This window comes from Bos indicus, chromosome 25 (assembly GCF_029378745.1).
Source record: "Bos indicus isolate NIAB-ARS_2022 breed Sahiwal x Tharparkar chromosome 25, NIAB-ARS_B.indTharparkar_mat_pri_1.0, whole genome shotgun sequence".
Classification (NCBI taxonomy): Eukaryota; Metazoa; Chordata; class Mammalia; order Artiodactyla; family Bovidae; genus Bos; species Bos indicus.
In genome coordinates, this window is record NC_091784.1 from 42,278,730 (window position 1) to 42,297,394 (window position 18,665).

At 63.3% G+C, this 18,665-nt stretch overlaps 1 protein-coding gene across 2 annotated transcripts in view; it reads left to right on the forward strand.

The window, feature by feature from the left end:
• MAD1L1 (mitotic arrest deficient 1 like 1) overlaps positions 1 to 18,665 on the forward strand; it is a 247,067-nt gene that overhangs the window by 207,094 nt on the left and 21,308 nt on the right. The window contains exon 17 of one of the 2 annotated variants that reach the window (XM_019987512.2): positions 16,097 to 16,287. The exons of the other annotated variant lie outside the window; for it this stretch is intronic. Coding sequence (XP_019843071.2) covers positions 16,097 to 16,287 — 191 coding nt within the window. The remainder of the gene's footprint in view (positions 1 to 16,096; positions 16,288 to 18,665) is intronic. 2 annotated transcript variants of the gene reach the window in all.

An 18,665-nucleotide genomic window follows, 5' to 3' on the forward strand; every position in this document is an offset into this window, starting at 1 on the left:
CTAATCTTGTCAGAGCAATGCACAGGAGGTGATCAGATTTGTCCCTGCCTGACTATGCCACCGATCCCACGGGGTCCCTGGAGAGGGCTGTGCCTGGGCCCCTGCCTGGAGTGCCATTCGCTCTGCCCAGGGAAGAGGCCACCACGGGGAGGTGGCCACAGGCCAGCCAGCAGCAGCCGCGTCGTCTGCTCTGTCTCCTGCCTCTCTGTGCAGACCGAGGCTCACCCCCTTTCCCACTTCAGCCAGTGCCTGCCCCGCAGGGGGAGGACGGGGCTGCCGGGGGGCCCCTGGCCAGAGCCACCGGCCTGGATTAGCACTAGCCGGGACGTCAGTGCTGAGCACAGGGCCCAGGCAGCCATGGGTCACCAGTGAGGGCGCTGAGGCCCCACGTGGCTCGGCCCTGGCACACGGTGATGGACTCAGGGCTACCTGTGGCCACTGGTCTGGCTGCCTGAGGCGTAGAGGTGGGTGTAACCTGGGTCAGAGAGCTGTGCTCAACAGGAGCTGGTCTCTGAGCACCTAGAGCCTTCGGGGAGCAGGGAGAGCCCGAGCCTGTAACAAGAAGAGCCTTGCCTGCACTTTGCCGCTGGTTGTTCTCAGCTGGAGGGGCCGCCTCTGAACAGCCAGGAAGACTGCAGGGAAGTGGGAAGCGGAGACAAGAGTCGTGTCCCTCCCGCTCAGCCCTTCCCCATTCGCCCGCCCCGCCCCGCCCCACCCCGGCAGAACTGCGTTGGCATTGTCACTGGCATCCTTCAACTCCCGGCCTTGCAGCAGGCGGCAGAGAGGCCTGCTGGGGTCTTCAGATGGGGTTAGCAGCACGAGGGTGGATCTGAAAAGCACCGTGGTGGCTTCGGACGGAGCTGACGTGGAACCCGAGCCCACAGAGGGTGGGTCAGGTACCCAGACCATGACCAAACCTGGAAATGAAGGCAGGAAGTAACTGCCAGTTCCTGTGAGCGTTCTTGCGTTTCTTCGGGTGAACACCGGAGTTAGATCACTGGGTCACGGGGTTCGTGCACTGTGAACCTCGAGGCTGGCTGCGGTTCCGCACCCCTGCTGGCCCCACGGGGGCTCCGGGCTCCGCGTCCCGCCAGCACTGGGCCCTTCAGTCGTTCCCAGGTGGAGGCCCCCAAGGTGTAACTGGCGCTTCCCTGACGTGTAAAGATGCTGAGCATGATTTGTTTCACGTTAGCCCTGCCTGTATCCCCTTGGGTGGGTGGGGGCTCAAGCTTTTGTCCATTTTTTGTCTTTGGCTGGGGTTTGGGGGTTGCGTTTCCTAGCAGAGTCTTTCGCAGAGCAAACGCCTGTAACTTGGATGTGCTCTAATGGTCAGTTCTTCTCTTTTAGGAGTCAGATCTAGGGACTTCAGCAGACCCAAGTCAGGACCCTTTTTCCTCACGTTTTCTCTCTTAGGTCTTTTAGTTCTGCGTTGAAATCTGTGACCCATTTTGTTAATTTTTCCTGTAACGTGAGATTCAGGTTGAGGTTCTTTTTTTTGTTTGTCTGGGGGGCTTTCTCCTGTAAATGTCCAGAGACTCCAGCATCACGTGTTGAGATGGTGTCGTGGCTCCATCAGTCACCTCTGTACGTTGCCACGTCAGCTGACTGATGCCGTGGTCCTGTCTCCTCCCGGCCCTCCCGCTTGCTGCCCCGAGTGTCCCTGCAGAGTCTTGGTAGCTGGACGGGAAGGACGTCTTAAGGTCGGCGGCGTAATCCCTCCCACTTTAAGCTGTTTTTTCAACAGCGTCTGGCAGCCCTGTTTCTGTGGCCTTTCTGTTTAGCTTTAGGATCAGCGTGTCTGTATCTGCAGGAATCCTGGTGAACTTTACACGGGGAATCCACTGGCTCTGTAGATGAGTTTGAGGAGAATCCGTATCGTTACCGTGATGAGCCTTCCCAGTCCAGAACCAGCGTGTCTCTCCGCTGACTCAGGCCTTCTTCGAGCTCGTTCATCAGCCTCTTGTGGCTTTCAGCGCACACACCAGTTGCGTGTTTTGTTAGAAACAGGCTCGTGTGTCTCGTTTTTGTTAATTTCTCGTTATCCTCAGCGCGTGTTTTTCCTTGTCGTGTCCGTTGTTCTGTGCTTGTGTATGAGAAGGAAATGGCAACGCTCTCCAGCGTTCTCGCCCGGGAAACCCCACAGACAGAGGAGCCTGGCGGACTGCAGTCCACGGGGTCAGAAGGAGTGAGTGGGTTGTGACCTGATCAACAGCGACACAGAGATGTGGCTGATCTTGGTGTTGGGCTTGCAGCCCGTGGCCGCGCTAAGGCCAGTCAGCTCTGGGAGGATTTTGATTTTGATTGCCTGCGGTTGTGTCGGCTGTGAGCACGGCCTGTTGCACTTGTTCCTGTGGGCCTGGCGCCTCGGGTCGCACGTTCTCTCCCTGTAGCCGCGGCTGGGACTTGACGACTGTGCCGGGCCGCGGTGGTCAGCGTGGGCACTGGCCCTACTCCCGGTCCGGGGGGCGCGGGGTCAGCTCTGGGCTCTTTGCAGATGCCCTTGCTCATTCCTGTCTAGTCTGAGTCTGCCGAGAGCGTTGGTCACGTTAGGTGTTGAGTTTTTTCAAATGCTTTTCTGCATCACTTATAGGCTTATCTGGTTTTTCTTCCATAGGCCGTCAGTGTGGTGGGTTATCGTGAAAGTGTTTACTAATATGTTGAACCAGCCTTGCATTCCAGGTAAATCGCCCTTGTCTGCGGTATATTTTCTTTCCGCACGTTGCTGAGTTCAGCTTGCTGTTTCGTCAGTAGTTCTGGCGTCTCTGCTCGTCTTGGTCTGAGCTTCTCCTGTTCTATTGTTGTCTGAAAGTCATGCACAACTTTTCCTCTCTGCAGATGATGTGTTTGTCTACACAGATGAGCCCAAGAAGTTTTTTGTTTTTTTTTTTAAAGAATGCAGTGAGTTCATCATTGATTTTTGTGTGTTGCTCTTATATCCGTGCTCAGTCGCTCAGTCGTGTCCCACTCTTTGTGACCCTTGGGACCATAGCCTGCCAGGCTCCTCTGTCCATGGGCTTCTCCAGGGAGAATACTGGAGAGGGTTGCCCTGCCCTCCTCCAGGGGATCTTCCCGACCTGGGGGTCGAACCCAAACCCACATCTCTTTCGTCTCCTCCATTGGCAGGTAGGTTCTTGACCTAATATTAGTGCTATCCGGGAATCCCATTATATCCTGCAACCTTGCTGAATTCACTTACATGATTTGTGTGTATAATGCGAATATGACATCTGTGAGCAGTTAGGGAAGCTGAAATCTAAGACATTATACCATCCCTGCTCACTCTCCCAAAATGAAATTTCTGAGTATAATTCTAACAAGGCACATAAAAGGTCTGTGTGCTGAAAACGGCCGCGCATTGAGCAGGGAGTCAGGGGGCTTCTAATAAAGGAAGAGGCAGACTGCATTCAGGCGCGAAAGACTCCATCAGGAAGCTGTCCCTGCGGCCCAGGCTGGCCCCAAGCCACGGTCACCGTGGGAGGTCAGCTCTGCACCCGGGGCTTCTTCCCCCATCTGCCTGCGTGGGCGCGTCTCTTGGCTGGCGGTCGGCTGTTCCCTCCTTGTAGGTCGGCGCCTTCGTGAAGGGCCGGTGGGTTTCCTTCCTTCCTCTTTCCCAGACCTGGAACTTGTGAACCCGTGGCCCGAATCCAGTGAGGATAACTCATGGTCACCAGAGCTGTTAAAAACCACGCACACGACCTTGAACTGGTGAGCAGACAGACCCTCTGGTGCAGCCGCTGCCCTGCCACTTAGCATGGAGACAGCCGACGACCAGCGTCCGGGGCTCCGTAAAGGCTCAGGGGCCACGTGCGGCAGAGGCTTCAAGGTCCCCAGGGCGCCAGGCCCTCTGGTGGGCGAGCCGGGAGGGTTTGGCAGCAAGTCAGAGGCAGAGCACAGGACACAGTGCAGGGCCCGCAGACGCCTACGCCCGGCTAGACCCTGCAGGCGGGCGCCCAGAGGGTTGACCACTGCACGCTTGAGACTTTCTAATAGAAATGGCATCTCACGTCATTACTGATAAGGAGACATTTTTTACTTCCTCTTTTCTGAATGGTCTTATCACAACCAGAGCTCCTTTATCTCTTCTTCTACTCAGTTTGTACAGAAGTTTAACTTCTTGTTTTTCTTTATGATTATTTTGTATAGAAAGTGTTAACTTATTTTGGAGTTTCATCAGTCTATTCCATTTAAGCTTAGAAAGTTCTTTATTGACTTGATAAATTCTATTTTCTTCTGTGACTTTTTGGCTTGTATTTTATATTTAAAGATGTAATCTGCCTGGAACGTATTTTGGGATGTGGCATAAGGTGAAGGCCTCAGTTGATCTTTTTCCTGATCACAGATGGCTGCCTGGGTGCCGTCCATCAGATAATCATTCCTTGCCCTGTAGGTTTATAATGTGTCTTTATTTTTCTTTGTCTTTATTACATGGATTCTGGGAGTTTATTTCATTTTTCTGTTCCACATCTTTAGTAATTATAACAGAAAGTATGTTTGCATATCTGCTGTAGAGCACGGCTTTTCCCTTTTCTTTGCTTTCATTTAGATTTCCTTAGCAAGTTTATTATTCTAAATGAATTTCAGAAATGTTTTGTCAAGTTCAAGAAAAAGCCGTTGAGGTTTTGGTTTTTATTGACACTGCTTTAAAGATATAAATTAGCTTGGTGGGCGAGTTTTCAGCTTCGTCGCGTCCCGTGTCTCTGGACGGGTGGGGGATCGCCAGGCCTGTGGGACGGAGGGGCCAGGCCGGGGCGCCCCTGGTTGCTTGGAGGCCCTCTGCAGGCACAGGCCCCGGGACGTGTGTGTCTACTCCCGCCCCACTCCTAGCTGCCGTCCGCTGCCGGGCCATGTCGGGAAACGGGGGTCCAGGCCACCTTCCTCCGCTGGGGGCCCGTGCGTCTCCCAGCCCCAGCCCCAGGCCCCAAGCCTGCCTGCTTCTCCTCCCATTCCTGCGGCTCTCCCGGGGTCACTTCTGCTAGAAAAACAGAAACAGCTTGAGAACCATTTGTCCGGTAGCTCCCCCAACACACTCACAGCAGGTGACCTATGGCTCCAGTGAGGCGTCTACTTTGGAGGCAGGACCCAAGCCCCAGAGAAGAGCCGGAAGCCAAGGGTGGGAGTGGAGGGAGAGGGCGAGGGTTTGGGGTCCTGCCCCTCCACCTCCTGGCAGGGCGCGCACCTTCTCAGGGACACGGGCCCTCGAGCCAGGGGCCTGGAGGCGTGGGGAGCTCACCGTGCTTGCTGACGGGGTCAGGCAGGGCCCCTGGGCCCGAGGGTGGGCATTGCTGCCCTGGCCGCTGCCCAGAGCTGCTAGGCGGTGGTTACCGCCTCCAGCATGGCTTCTCCAGAGCCGAAGAGGAGCCCTGCAGGAGCCTGGATGTCAGCAGAGCCCCTGAGCCCAGGTGCACCCGGAGGGGGCGGCGCCAGGTTAGCCCACTGGGGGGCACAGGGAGCCCCCCTCGTCGGCCCCCTGAGGGGTGCAGAGAGCTGCCCTCGTTGGCCCGCTGGGAGGCACAGAGAGGCCCCCTGTGGGCCCGCTGGGGGGCGTGGGGAGCCGCCCTCGTCGGCCGCTCCCAGGCAGGCTGGTGCGGAAAGCGGTGGCGCTTTAATCACTGGTGTCCCAGGCTGCTGTCTCGGTGCTGTTTGTTTGTTCTTGGTGTCAGGTAATAAAGGGCAACACCATCAATTAGGTGTTTAATTGGAGTTGTAAGGAAGTCGTGTAATTTAATCTCCGGGTTTGCAGGCAGACAGGCCGAGGGAGGGGCGTGTGAGCCCCCGCCGCGGCGGCTGCGGCCCCTCTGCCTCCTGCTGCCCATGAGCAAGTCCCTGGTGGCCCTGCCCTGTCCCCGGCCACCGGCAGACCTGACGCCGTCCAGGGGCCAGACCCCGGCATCGTCAGCAGCCCAGCGTCCCCACCCAGCACCCACCCAGCCCTGTTCTCCACGTTGGAAACAGCGCCAGCAGCCAGGCGAGGCAGCCTGCTCAAAACATGGGCAGCGGGGACGTTCCTGGGCGATCAGGCTGTCTGGGCAGGAGCGGCCCTGGAGGGCGTGTGTCTGCAGCGTCTGTGGGGTCCCCACATCCCCCTCTCCCCAGCTCGCGGATCTTGATGGGATTCCTCCGTGAGCTGTTTCCTGGGCATCACAGGATTAGCGGGGTCAGAACTGACCTCTCCAGGCTACAGCGAGAGTCCCCAAACCCGTGAGAACGACCCATGCCCCTCACTGCCATCACCGAATGCTGGCAGGCAACGGGAATTCCATCCGTGGCTGGTGGGGCACAAGATGGCGCAGCCAGTCGGGAAGCCAGTTTGGTGTTTTCTTACGAAGCGACCATATGACCCAGCCACCACACCCCTCAGCATTCACCTGGAGGAGCAGGACACATGTATGTCCACACAAAAACCCGCGAGTGCCACAGCCTGGAGGCAGGCGAGAAGGCCTTCCGGAGGCGAACAGGGCGCAGACCACGCTCCGTCCAGACAGTGGAGCATCATCCGGCACTGAGAACAAATGAGCCGCCAATTCACAAGAAAGACATGGAGGAAACTTCCATGCCCGTGACTGAGCACAAGGAGCCGGTCGGGAAAGACGACAGACCATGTGACTGGCGGCACGACGGTCTGGGGAGGGCGGAGCGGTGGAGACGGGAGGATGAGGGGCACTGGGGGGCGAGGTGGAGCCCAGGGAGCGTTCAGGGCGAGGACGCTGTCCTCTGCACCACTGGGAGGCTGCATGTTCGCCGTTACACGTTCGGGCAGACCCACAGGCGGCACGGCCCCCAAGTGAGTGGTGCGGCAGCAGTGGCCCGTGGGGCTCGTGGCTTCTAGGTGGGCTCGTGAACGAGCGCCCCCCCTGGAGGGTGTGTTGATGCTGCGGGGGTGGTGTGGCTTGGTTTGGAGGCAGTCTTTGTCACCTCCAGTCAGTTCTGCTATGAACCTAACGCTCTTGATAGTCTTTGGAAAGAACGCCTAGTCGCCCAGTCGTCTCCTGTTCTACGTGAGCAGGTGTTTCCAGTAAACACTGGGTATTGTGCAGCAGTCCCGATAATCTGGCTCCGGGACGTCAGGACCCCCAAAGGGTTTCACTCCCGTTTGCCATCAGTGTCCGCGCCCCCCACAGCCCCGTCAGCCTCTGGCTCTGTCGGTGGGTCCCCTCTGGAGGCTCGCAGGAAGGGGGTCCCCCAGCCCATGGGCGTCTATATGACATAATAGGGTTGGCATCTCATCTCTGTCTCGAGTGACCCCCTCTGCACATGCTCCATGGCGGGCTCCCCGTCAGCTGGCGCCCACAGGCTGTTCGCACGCCCTGGCTGCTGTGAACATCTGAGTCCAGGCCTGCATGTGGACTAAGGTTTGCATTCCCCTCGGCGGAAGTGGGGTTGCCAGGCTCTGCAATAGTTTATGTCTAAGAGTCGGCCAGAGGGCCTCCCCGGCGGCAGCGCGGTTCCCGTTCTTTCCCCACGTGGCCGTCCTCCCACTCAGCGCCCTGTGGCCTCACAGCTGGGCTCTGGGCCCTCGCTGAGCTGCAGCCGCCAGGGCTGCGTTCCTCTGGGGGCTCCAGGGAGGGAGCTGTTCTGCCGCTGCTGGGTGCCCCACGGCAGGCGCTCCAAAAGCTCCGCCACCTTGGGGGCGCCCCGGAGGACCTCCCTCCCTGCCCTCGTTGGGTGGATCACGTGGTGCTGGCGCTGCAGCTGTTCGTAGTCGGGGACCTCTCTAGAGGTGGGGGCTGGGCGGAGGTTGGGGGAGAAGGCTTTCCCGTGGCCGGGCGGGGGGTGGGCATCAGTGGCATCTTCTGGACCCTGCGGGGGGAGGGGGAAGCCACGTGCGTCACGTCTGGACCCTGCGGGGGAGGGAAGCCACGTGCGTCACGTCTGGACCCTGCGGGGGAGGGAAGCCACGTGCGTCACGTCTGGACTCTGCGGGGGGAGGGGGAAGCCACGGGCGTCACGTCTGGACCCTGCGGGGGAGGGAAGCCACGTGCGTCACGTCTGGACTCTGCGGGGGAGCCACGTGCTGTCACGTCATTGGTGGTCAGCCCAAGCCCCACACCCTGGGCCAGGAGCAGAGTTCATGCAGCCTAGATTCTGGTCCTGACGGCCGCCAACTGCCGTGTGTCCTCGGGCCACTCCCTTGGCCCCTCTGAGCCTCCTCCTCCATCCCGGGCAGAGGCTGTCCCTGAGCTGGCACCACCTGCTACGCTGGGCGCTTGTGACCTCTGACCAGGGCCCTGTGTGCTGGGACCCCAGGGCCGTCCAGGCCAAGAGGGGCTGCAGGACCACCAGACCGTCCCCTTCCCCTCCGCCGGCAGGCGTGTGCATCAGGCTCGCTCCTCCTCACAGGCGGAGCCAGGACGCTCTCCGTGTGGTCACCCCCAGGCTGGAGCCCATCTTCCCGGTGCTCTCCCAGGCCCGGCTCCAGTGGGAAGCCTGTGTCCTGGCCCCACAGACCCCGCGGGCTGCCCCCACCCCGTCTGCTGCTTCCCGAGTCTGCAGCCAGCTGGTTCCGAGGGTCTCTGCTCCCGTCCCGTCTGAGGGGGTCCCTGCAGTTTGGCCATGAGGCCTCGCTGCAGCCGTCAACAGCTTTAATAAACTGCCTTGTCTCCAAAGGAGAAAGAGAGAGACAATTTAAACTCCCGTCTCGCCCAAAGCAGACAGATTGACTCGGAACAACTCAGTCAATAAAAGATGAGCTCTGGAAGCCTTTTGTCTCTGAGAGGGAGCTCGCCTTCCGGGGAGTTCATGTTCTGCGAGCCCACCACCAGGAGTTAATAATACATGCAGCGTGGGGTGGACAGAGCCAGAGCCTACTGGAAGTGCCCCCAACTCGGGACAGTGCCTGCCGGCTAGCAGCTCACAGCCACCGCCCCGGGCTCCTCCCCACCCAAACCAGCAGGCCAGGGCCCCCTCGTCCTCTGCTCCCCGGAGTCTCCTCTGGGGGTAGCCTGCAGGGCGTGTGTGGAAGCCACTGGAAACCCGTGTCAGCCAGCGGTGTGCTCACGCTCCGTCTCGGGTGTCGAAGGCGCTTGTCCTCCAGGTGGTCTCTGGCCCTGGCGTGTGTGTGAATGTGTGCAGAAGAGCGTGCACGTGTGTGTGTGCGCACGTGCGTGTGTCCGCACGAGTGTATCTCCAGGCGCTTTGCTTGTGACTGCCGGAGCCCGTTTCCCTGTCCGTGAGGTAGGGGTGCGCGTGGCGATGCTTCCAAAGCTTGAGACCAGCTGGTGCGTGCGGAGGGAGCCTCAGCTGGCTGGGCGAGCGGCAGTCACGAGCTGTGCACCCCTCGTGACCCAGGTCCCCCCTGTGGGGGCTTTAGGTAGGAGATGTCAGTGGTCGGCAACCAAGCAGGTGAATAAGTCATCAGAGAGTGGCGAGTTTCACAAGGGGAACCCCACCAAACATGGGGCCTCCAGAGGCCGTGCTGGGGCCTCAGCAAGGGGCCAGCCTTGTGCTGAGGCGACCCGGACGCAGGGCGGTCCTCACTGCAGGGCTGGCTCTGCCGGGGGCATCTGGGGGCCCACCCGGCTCCCCTGTTCTCTGTCTGGGTGGCACTGAGCAGGGCACTGGCCTCTGGGCCTGACCCCACGTCTAACCCACCCAGGGCTGTGTGCGTCCGGAGGGCACGCTGTGGCCGTCGGCACTTGGCGCGGCTCGGGCCGGGGGACAGGCCGCCCCCCCGGGCCCCCGCTGCCACGTCTCGGCAGTGGGGGAGGCTGGCTTCCGGGGAGTGTGGTATCGCACCCGTGCCCGCCTGTCACCCTGGGACTCTCCCACCCCGTAATCTGGTGGGCTGTAATTGCTGGTGTCTTTTCAGATCATTTTTGTGCAAGGTGACAAGCTGCTTGCCGAGTGAGCAGTTAACCACACAGCGAGGCCCATTTGAAAGCCGGCACTGCGCTCACCAGGGCGGGCGTCTGCCAGGCAGCCTGGCGGTGGGCACGCATGCTGCTCATCTGCATGAAATTCCAGGGCTGCGTCTCCTCTCTCACATGAAACGTGCAATTTCCGGCCCCACAGGGGGCCTGGACTCATGGCGGAGAGACTGTTCGGGGCCCTCTGGCGGCAGGAGGCTCCGGCCAGCGAGTCTGGGTCCTGGCCCCTTGTCGCTGAAGCCAGCAGCAGGGATGGTATGCCTGGCGTGCCTTTCCTGGAAAGGTGTCCGGCCTGGGCGCTGTGTCGGGAGGGGAGCGCGGGAGTGCGGAGCTGCCAGGCTGGCCGCGAGCCCCTCAGCACCTGCGGACCACGCGGGCTTCTCTTCCGTCTCCCCTCCCCTCCTCCCCCAGCAGGAGGCTCTGCCGTGTCGGGGGGCAGGCCGTGCTCCGCTGTGACAGAGCCCACTCGTGGAGCTCAGTGCCCACAGACACCCCACCATCTCCCCACTCCAGGTGGCCCGCGGGGCCAGGGCACTCACCCAGTCCTAGCCCTGCAGCGCCGGCTCCCGCGGTGGCTAATAAAATGGCATTAATATTTGATGCCTAATTATTAAATATTTAAAAATGTAAAGCTGAAGTAGTTTAGGCGTTCCCAGACATGAATAACTCAGCCCTGGCAGCGGCCCCACGCGGGGCCTGAGCAGAGCCAGTGGCGCTCACAGCCTGCGGGGGCCCGAGGCCGAGCGTCCAGAGGCCGTGGGGAGCCCTGCTCCCCAGGCGGACCAGCCTCCATCTGAGCCGCCAGCCAGGGCAGTCGGGAGAGCCGGCCCGCCCGTGTCCCCAGCCTTGGCCTCCCCATCGCAGAGCCGGCCATGCTCCCCGCCTCCTGTGGATGCGCCGAGACCACAGAGGCTGCTCCTGGTGAGAGGTGCGGAGCTGGGCGGCTGTCACTCCTGCTGTGGCTGCCCCTTCTATGCCCGGGGGACAGGCTGTGTGTGAGCGTGGGAGCTGGTAGTCCCAGCTCTTGGAAAAGCAGACGGTGCCCCCCCAGCCCACATCCTGCCCCCCGCCACCCCCACTGCCGGGCAGTCCCGAAGGCCTTCCTCTTGCTGTCTCTCGGGTATGCTGGGAGTGGGCCCTTTTGCACAGAGAGATGCTCTTTCTAATGATGAAGAATTCAACCTTTTGTTGCTTTTATAAAGCCTGAAGATCTCAGCATTACCTTTTTTTATTCACTTTTCAGAAAGAAAAATGATTCTGTCCTGAGCCCCCAAAGGACAATTTCAGAAGCTGCTTCCAAGTCCTAAACAGCGTCGCTGCAGGGGCCCAGCCCGCACCGCAGCCCGCAGGGGCCTGTCCCCGGCCAGCTCGGGGCCTCCCCGCTGTGGCAGCCACCCGCCCAGGGGTCCGTTCACGGAGTCAGGGTGGGAGGCCGCTGGGGGGCTGGTCTCAGCACCAGCCACCCTTGGTGCCGTCAGCGCCCCCTCCCATCCGGAGCGCCCAGCCGCCCAGGGCTTTCACCACCATTGTCTCAGGGACAGAAGCCCTTTGGGAGTGCCTGTGGTCGCCTCGCGCTGCCATGATGGCTGTGGGCGGCGTCCTGGGAAGGGCATGAGTGGCCCTCTGAGAAGGGCGTGGGCCATCCCGTGACTGTGGCCTGGGCATCCTGGCAAGGGCGTGGGCCACCCCGTGACTGTGGCCTGGGCATCCTGGCAAGGGCGTGGGCCATCCCGTGACTGGCCGCATTCCTCACAGTTGAAACACGTGGCGTCCTGTGGGGACACACGAGTCTCACCCGCTCCGGGGCTCCTCTTGCTTCTCTGTCCTCTGCTGGCCTCACACTCCCCCAGTCCCTGGCCCTGCATGCTTCCTGGCGCTTAGACCGCAGCCCGTCATGGCGGGCTGGCCTCCCTGGGCGGCGCTCCCTGCTGTCAGCTCCCTGCCCCGCCGTCCACGCTCCCCTTCCCCTGCTGGCCCCATCCCGCTGCGTGTCCAGGGGCTGTGGACGGCAGGGCAGGGTTTCTTGGAGACCGTCGTCTGCGCTCAGGCTCCAGGCGGGAGCCAGTTTCCATACAGCTTTGCAGCCGCCTCTTCAGGTCGGTGGTCAGTCCTGCCTGTGGCCCTGGGACTTGGAGCTCGTGTGGATCCGGCTCCTGCTCCCTGCAGGATGTGGCGTGTTCTGCGCCCGTCTGGCCCGGGAGGCGTGGCCTCTGCTTCCGGGGGCATCTGTGCGATCTCCCTGACGTCCTCTCCTGCCCGCCTTCTGCAGACTCTCTGTGAAGTTGCCACCAGCTCGGTGCCGGGCCCCCAGGGTCGCTGGTTGCATCCTGTCTCTGCTCTTTTCTGCTTGTCTGGCGTGTCTCTGGGAGGCGTCCTCTGCTGTCTGAGCTCCTCCCCGCCGTCCACAGGAGCCTGGCCCCGCCGTGGGGCAGCCTCTGACGAGGCCTGTCTCATTGCCGGTCTCTGTCTGTCCAGGTTGCTTTATTCTCGTCTTATGTTAGAAGCTCTTGTGCGTCCAGTGACCCCGGGTGTGCTTCTGTGGATGCTTCCTCTGGGTGGAATGGGTAGGAGCCTGGCCGGGGCCTCCCTCTGGGGCTCCTCTGCTGGACACCAGTGTGGCCCCCATCCCCTTTCCAGAAGGGCCACTGCCCAGCTGCTGGGGTTGGGGGGCTCAACAGGGAGCTCAGCTGCCAGGCCCCCTCACTGTCCCCCGACCAGACACAGAGAGACCCCCTCACTCCCCCACGACCAGAGACCCCCTCACCCCCATGACCAGAGAGAGACCTCCTCACTCCTCCCATGACCAAAGAGAGACCCCCTCACTCCCCCATGACCAGAGACCGCCTCACTCCCCCACGACCAGAGACCCCCTCATCCCCAAGACCAGAGACCCCCTCACTCCCCCACAACCAGAGAGAAGACCCCCTCACTCCCCGATGACCAGAGATCCCCTCACCCCCACAACCAGAGACCCCCTCACCCCCAAGACCAGAGACCCCTCACTCCCCCACGACCAGAGAGAAGACCCCCTCACTCCCCGACGACCAGAGACCCCCTCACCCCCACGACCAGAGAGAGACACCGTCACTCCCCTACAACCAGACACAGAGACCCCCTCACTCCCCCATGGCCAGAGACCCCCTCACTCCCCCACGACCAGAGAGAGAGCCGCTCACTCCCCCCACGACCAGAGAGAGACCCCCTCACTCCCCCACGACCAGAGAGAGAGCCACTCACTCCCCCACGACCAGAGACCCCCTCACTCCCCCCATGACCAGACACAGAGTTCTCCTCACTCCCCCACGACCAGAGACCCCCTCACTCCCCCCCACAACCAGACACAGAGATCTCCTCACTCCCCCACGACCAGAGACCCCCTCACTCCCCCACGACCAGACACAGAGATCCCCTTACTCCCCCACGACCAGAGACCCCCTCACTACCCCCACGACCAGAGACCTCCTCACTCCCCCATGACCAGAGACCCCCTCACTCCCCCCACGACCAGACACAGAGAGACCCCCTCAGTGCGCCCCTCAAGGCACAGAGAGCTGGGGAGGCCCTCTCTGGCTGTGCTGGTCAGCAGGGCTGGAGGGAGACCGTCCCCGCCACGGATGTGTCTCCTGGGAGCATCTTGTGGGTGTCTTGGGAAGGGAGAGTCTGAAATGGGCCTGTGGGCCTGAAGCTGGACTCTGTCTCCTCCCGGGGAGGTGGGTCCCCTGGGGCAGGAGGAGCGGGGTGACGCCCTCACCAGGACCCTTAGACCCCGGCTGCCCAGACTGGGCGCAAGCCGCCCGTGGGCACAGCTCAGGCCCGTTGGTGGCGTCGGGAGGAAGGCTCAGCTCAGGGGAGACTGCCCGCAAGCTGCAGGGAAGGAGGGGCGGGACGGCCAGGTGGGTTCCGCACTGTGGCTCAGAGCCCTCTCAGCTGCGCCTGCTGCCTGGGCTGGCGGGGAGGCTGGGGGCCCTGGGTAAGGCCCGGGGTGAGGCTTTCGTCTCTCGCACAGTGGACTGGCCTGGGGGAGCTCGTGGGGGTGAGGGCTGGTAGGGGGGCAGGCGGGAGCTCAGCCTGCGAGTGAGGTCTGGGGCAGTGAGGACTGGGGCGGGAGCTCAGCGAGCTGGGCAGCCGCTGTCTGCTGGCTGCTGTCGGCCGAGAGTAGCCATCGCCAGCAGGCCAGGCCCGAGGCTGGCCTGGGCCCTGGTGGGACAGCTGTGACTGTGCCGCAGGCTCCAGGTCTCGGGTCCCCAGTCCTGCCAGGGGAGGCCTCTGCTCACTTTGGGAGAGGCTGGGCCAGAGTGATGCTGTTTCCACGGAGGAGGGCATATCTTTTATTTAATCCAAGCCATTCTGTGAATTATTCATTCATGTTTATGTAAGCGATTGAGCTACACGGATCGTGGGAGCAGGTCAAGACACTGACTCTGCTCCGAATCAAAGGGGCCACCCCTGGGGTCCTCCCCGGACTCGCCCGCTCAGCGGGCTCTGCCGCCCCCGGCCTGCCCCCATGGACCAGGCCGCCCGGTGCCAGGTGCCCTCCGCCTGTAGGACGCTGCCCCTGAGCCCTCTGTCCCGGCCTTGCCTTGCAGGTCCGTGGCAGGTCCCCAGGCAGCAGGTGGCTCGAGTCACCCGCCTGCTTGTGGGGTCTGTTGGCGGGAGAACAGGCCACGTCTGCACACAGCGAGCTTCCCCCTCAGGGCCAGGTTGCGTGCGTCCGGCATCCGAGAGCTCATGGGCGGTGCAGCCTGTGTCCCGGGTGAGACGCCCCCACGAGCTCAGCCATGAGCGCTTCCTCCAGAGCAGGTTTTTCCCCCGTTAACGGCCCATCCTCGGTGGCTCAGCTGCGGGACGAGGAGAACCTGAGGTCAGAGTGGCCGGCCGCCTTTCTAACTTTGGAGTCTGATTACTCAGTCGATCAAGGGCCCTGTCCCCAGACTCGGCCCTGGAGTGAGGGCGGCCCTCAGGCCTTCAGGGCGGGAGGCCGTCCAGGAGCACAGGGGCCATGGAGAGGCCTGGTGTCAGGGTCCCTGGTTCGGGGCCGGGGGCGGCAGCTGCCAGGCTGCCCCAGCGCTGCAGGCCGTGGAGACGAGACCGGGGAAATGTGCTAGAACCTTGGTGTGTTGCGGAGTCTGTGCGGGTCCTGAGGTCCGCGGTCAGAGGGCCCCGCCTCTGACGCGGATCTGCGGTCAGTGGTCGGCCGCCTAAGTTTGTGCTTGTGAAGTGGGGGACCCTGCACGCACCTCGTGGCCGCGGTGGCTGCTGCGTGTGTTGGGGCCTGTCCGGTGGCTGCCACCCTCCCACCTCAGCAGTGCCCGGCCCTCTGCCCCGCTTAGTCTACCCTAATCCTCAACACGGCTGCACCCCGATGACCCCTGGAACCAGCGTGGGGGGCAGAGGTGGGAGATCTCTCTCCCTGGAATGTAGGCTCCCTGCCCGCCTGCCCCGTTGCCTCCTCTGAAAGAGAGCCTGACGACATCTGTTCATCTGAAAGCAGCTCCGCCAGGGCGCCCACACCTGCAGCAGACGCCCTGGGTCCTGAGGGTCAGCCAGGGCGGGGGCGGTCCTCGGGGAGGGCAGGCCACACACTAGGCTGAGTCTGGAGGCCTGGGGTGCTGCACCCCTGGGCAGCATCGGGCCTCACAGGCGCCTCGTGTGCCCATGTGTAGCCGGCTCGCTGATGACGGGGCTGAGCCGAGGTGTAACTCCCGGGATGGCGCCGCGGGGAGGACTCAGGTGGCCGCTGTGTGCGCTCCTGGTGGCTTCCACAGCTGCTTTCTCCCCGGCAGGTGGCCCGAGGGCCCTGCCCTGAGCTGTCCAGTTAGGACAGGGCCCAGGGTGCCCTGCCCGACTCCACACCCAGGGAGCCTGTCTTCTCCCAGCATCTGGTCTCCGGGAGGCCAGCCAGGGAACCACGGGCAGCGTGATCCCAAATCTCCGGATGACCTCGCTCCCGTGGCCCCCACCCCCGTGCTTCTCAGCGGCGGCCTGGGAAGTGTTTGCCGCTCCCCGGGCTGACAGGAAGGACTTGGGGCTGGGGTGCGGGGTGGGGGTCCCCGTCTGGGCCCAGAGGAGGGAGGAGCCCGCCTGCTGCCCGGCTCGTCGTCCTCGTCAGGAGCCGCGCGTGGCTGCCTGGCCCCGACGTGGCGTGCACCCCCCTCACCCCTCAGTCAACGCGCTGCTGCCCCTGAGTGTCCTCCTGAGACCCCAGGGAGCTGACTGCCTCTCCCTCCCCACAGAGCTGAAGAAGCAGGTGGAGAGTGCAGAGCTGAAGAACCAGCGGCTGAAGGAGGTCTTCCAGACCAAGATCCAGGAGTTCCGGAAAGTGTGCTACACGCTGACGGGCTACCAGGTGGACATCACCACAGAGAGCCAGTACCGGCTGACCTCCATGTACGCCGAGCAGAAGGCCGACTGCCTCATCTTCAAGGTGGGGCGCGGCGCCCCCGAGCCCCGGCCCCTCCCTGCCCTCTCCCTCGGCGTCCGCACCCTGGGGGCAGGGGGGCAGGGCTCCGCGTTGCAGTGCCCTCTGGGGGCTGAGGAACGGTGAAGTCAGGGAAGGGCCCTCAGTGCACCCACGGGTGCAGCTGGACGGCGGGGGCGGGACCAGGGAGAAAGCCCCGAGCCCGAGCTGCTCCCGCGGCGGGGGGCCCTGGGGTGGGCTTTTGGGGCCTGACAGGGTGGTTTCGTTCCGCCACACCCGATGGTGGGAAGTCTAGGCAGCTCAGTGCACCTCTGCCCTCTTGCTGGACCCCCAGGGCGCTGAGTCGGGCGGGAGCCCCGTGTCTTGCACGGCCCCCTGCCTGCTGGCTCAGAGCATGCGCAGAGTGTGGGCTGAGGGAGGGACCCAGAGAGCAGGTGGCCGGCGGGGTCCTGCTCTCCAGGCAGAGCGCCCGTCTCACTGGACTGGGACTCAGGGCCCACCTTGCCTGGCCCCAGGGGTCAGAAGGATTCCCGGCCAGCCGAGCTCCACGGAAGGGTCTCGGGGGAGCTGGTGGGAGCGGAGGCCGGCCCTGCTGCCTGGGATGGACACAGGGTCCCGGGGCCGCGGGCCCGGCTGAGGAGTGACCGCAGACAACGGCAGCCTCCGTGGCTGACTTTGTTTTCCCAGAGGTGGTTTCACAGGCAACAGGGGTGCTGGGGGCAGAAACAGCCGCGCTGTCGCAGGTCGGGGGCACAGGTGTGCGAGGTCGGGGGGCACAGGTGTGCAAGGTCGGGGCACAGGTGTGCGAGGTCGGGGGGCACAGGTGTGCAAGGTCGGGGCACAGGTGTGCAAGGTCGGGGGCACAGGTGTGCAGCGGGGAGGGCGGGCCTGGGCAGCCCGGAGGGGGGGCGCCTGCCAGAGCTCAGCCCCGCCGTCGCCCCGCAGGGCCTGGCCCCGCCCGCCTGCCCCCAGGAGTGGGCCCGGAGCCCTCAGGCGTGGCCTCAAGGTCTGTCCCGGGAACTGGCAGCCGGGGTCCCTGTTGAGCTGTGAGGACGGTGGGAGTTCTGGACGCCCCGCGTCACCCAGGGTCATGGCGGCCCTGCTGTCTGAGACCCCAGGGGACCAGGGCCCGGGGATCCAGGGCGGGGGGCGGGTGGCTGCTTCTCGCTCGCCCGCACCCGCCGTGGGAGGGGCCGTGGGGCGGAGCTGGGCCCCTGGGCCTGCACAAGGGGCGGCTCTGTTAGGAGTAAAGAAGCAGGCCTCACCTGTCGCTGTGACCGTGGAGTCCGTGGCTCACCCGCGTGTCGTCGGGGTCTGTGGGTTTTGACAGATGCGAGCCGCCGTGCCCTGGGCAGCCCTGTGCTCATCGCCGGCTCCGTGGCTCTGCCTTTCCCGGAGGCAGTGGGCTCACAGGCCGGCTCCCTCAGTTAGTGACCCGGCCGAGCCCCAGCTCTTCTCCTGACTCGACGGCTGGTTCCTCTTTGGCTCTGAGCCATCTTCCCCGTCTGGACATCCACAGTTAGCTTGTCCATCACTTACTGAAGGACGTGCTCGTTCCCAGGCTTTAGCAATTACGGATGAAGCTGCTGTAAACAGGCTTAAACCTTTGCGGCCGCGTAACCACGTAAACGCAGCCTTAGTCTGCGGGCGGCACGGAGGCTGGCGTGCAGCTGGGTGGGCTGGGGTCCGGGGTCTGCCAGCCGGCTCCCCTCCTTCTGCACCTGGTGTGCCTTCCCCCCGCTCGGCGCGTCCAGGTCAGCAGAGCCGGCCCAGCTCAGGTGCAGCCTCTGCAGGAAGCCAGGGCCGCCCTCACCCCCTGCCCTCCCAGCCCGGCCCTGAGGCGAGTCCACCCGGGGAGCTGGTCTCGTTCTTAGCCTGGCCTCGGGCCCAGAGTGGGCGGCAGGTCCCCAAGGGTCGGAAGCAGGGAGCGGAGTCGGGTGGCAGAGCCTGCGTGTTGGGCCCGCTCCCGCGCACCATGGGGGTCATCCTGGGGGTCATCCTGGGGGCGTCTGCTCCTCCCCACAGCCCCACGGCCCCTCGGCATCGGCTGTGGCCCTGAGCTGGCAGTGGGTCAGTGTCTGCGGCATGGATGTGATTCCCGAGGCGTTGCCGTCAGGCGGGGGTTATGGTGCTGGACTGTGGGCCAGAACCTCAAAGGTGTGACTGTCCCCAGTGCCCACGGGCGGGGCACCTCCTCGTGGCTCCGTGTGTGCGCTGGCAGGGCACATGGATGTGCGGGCGGCCCCACCTGCCTTATCCCCTCATGCCCAGTCAGCGCGCCTCCCAGGAGCTCACAGCCCCACCCCCTGAGAAATCCGCCGTGGGCAGTGCAGTGGGATGGGTCCTTGCAGTCTCCAGGCTGCCTGGTGCCAGCGTCGGGGTCC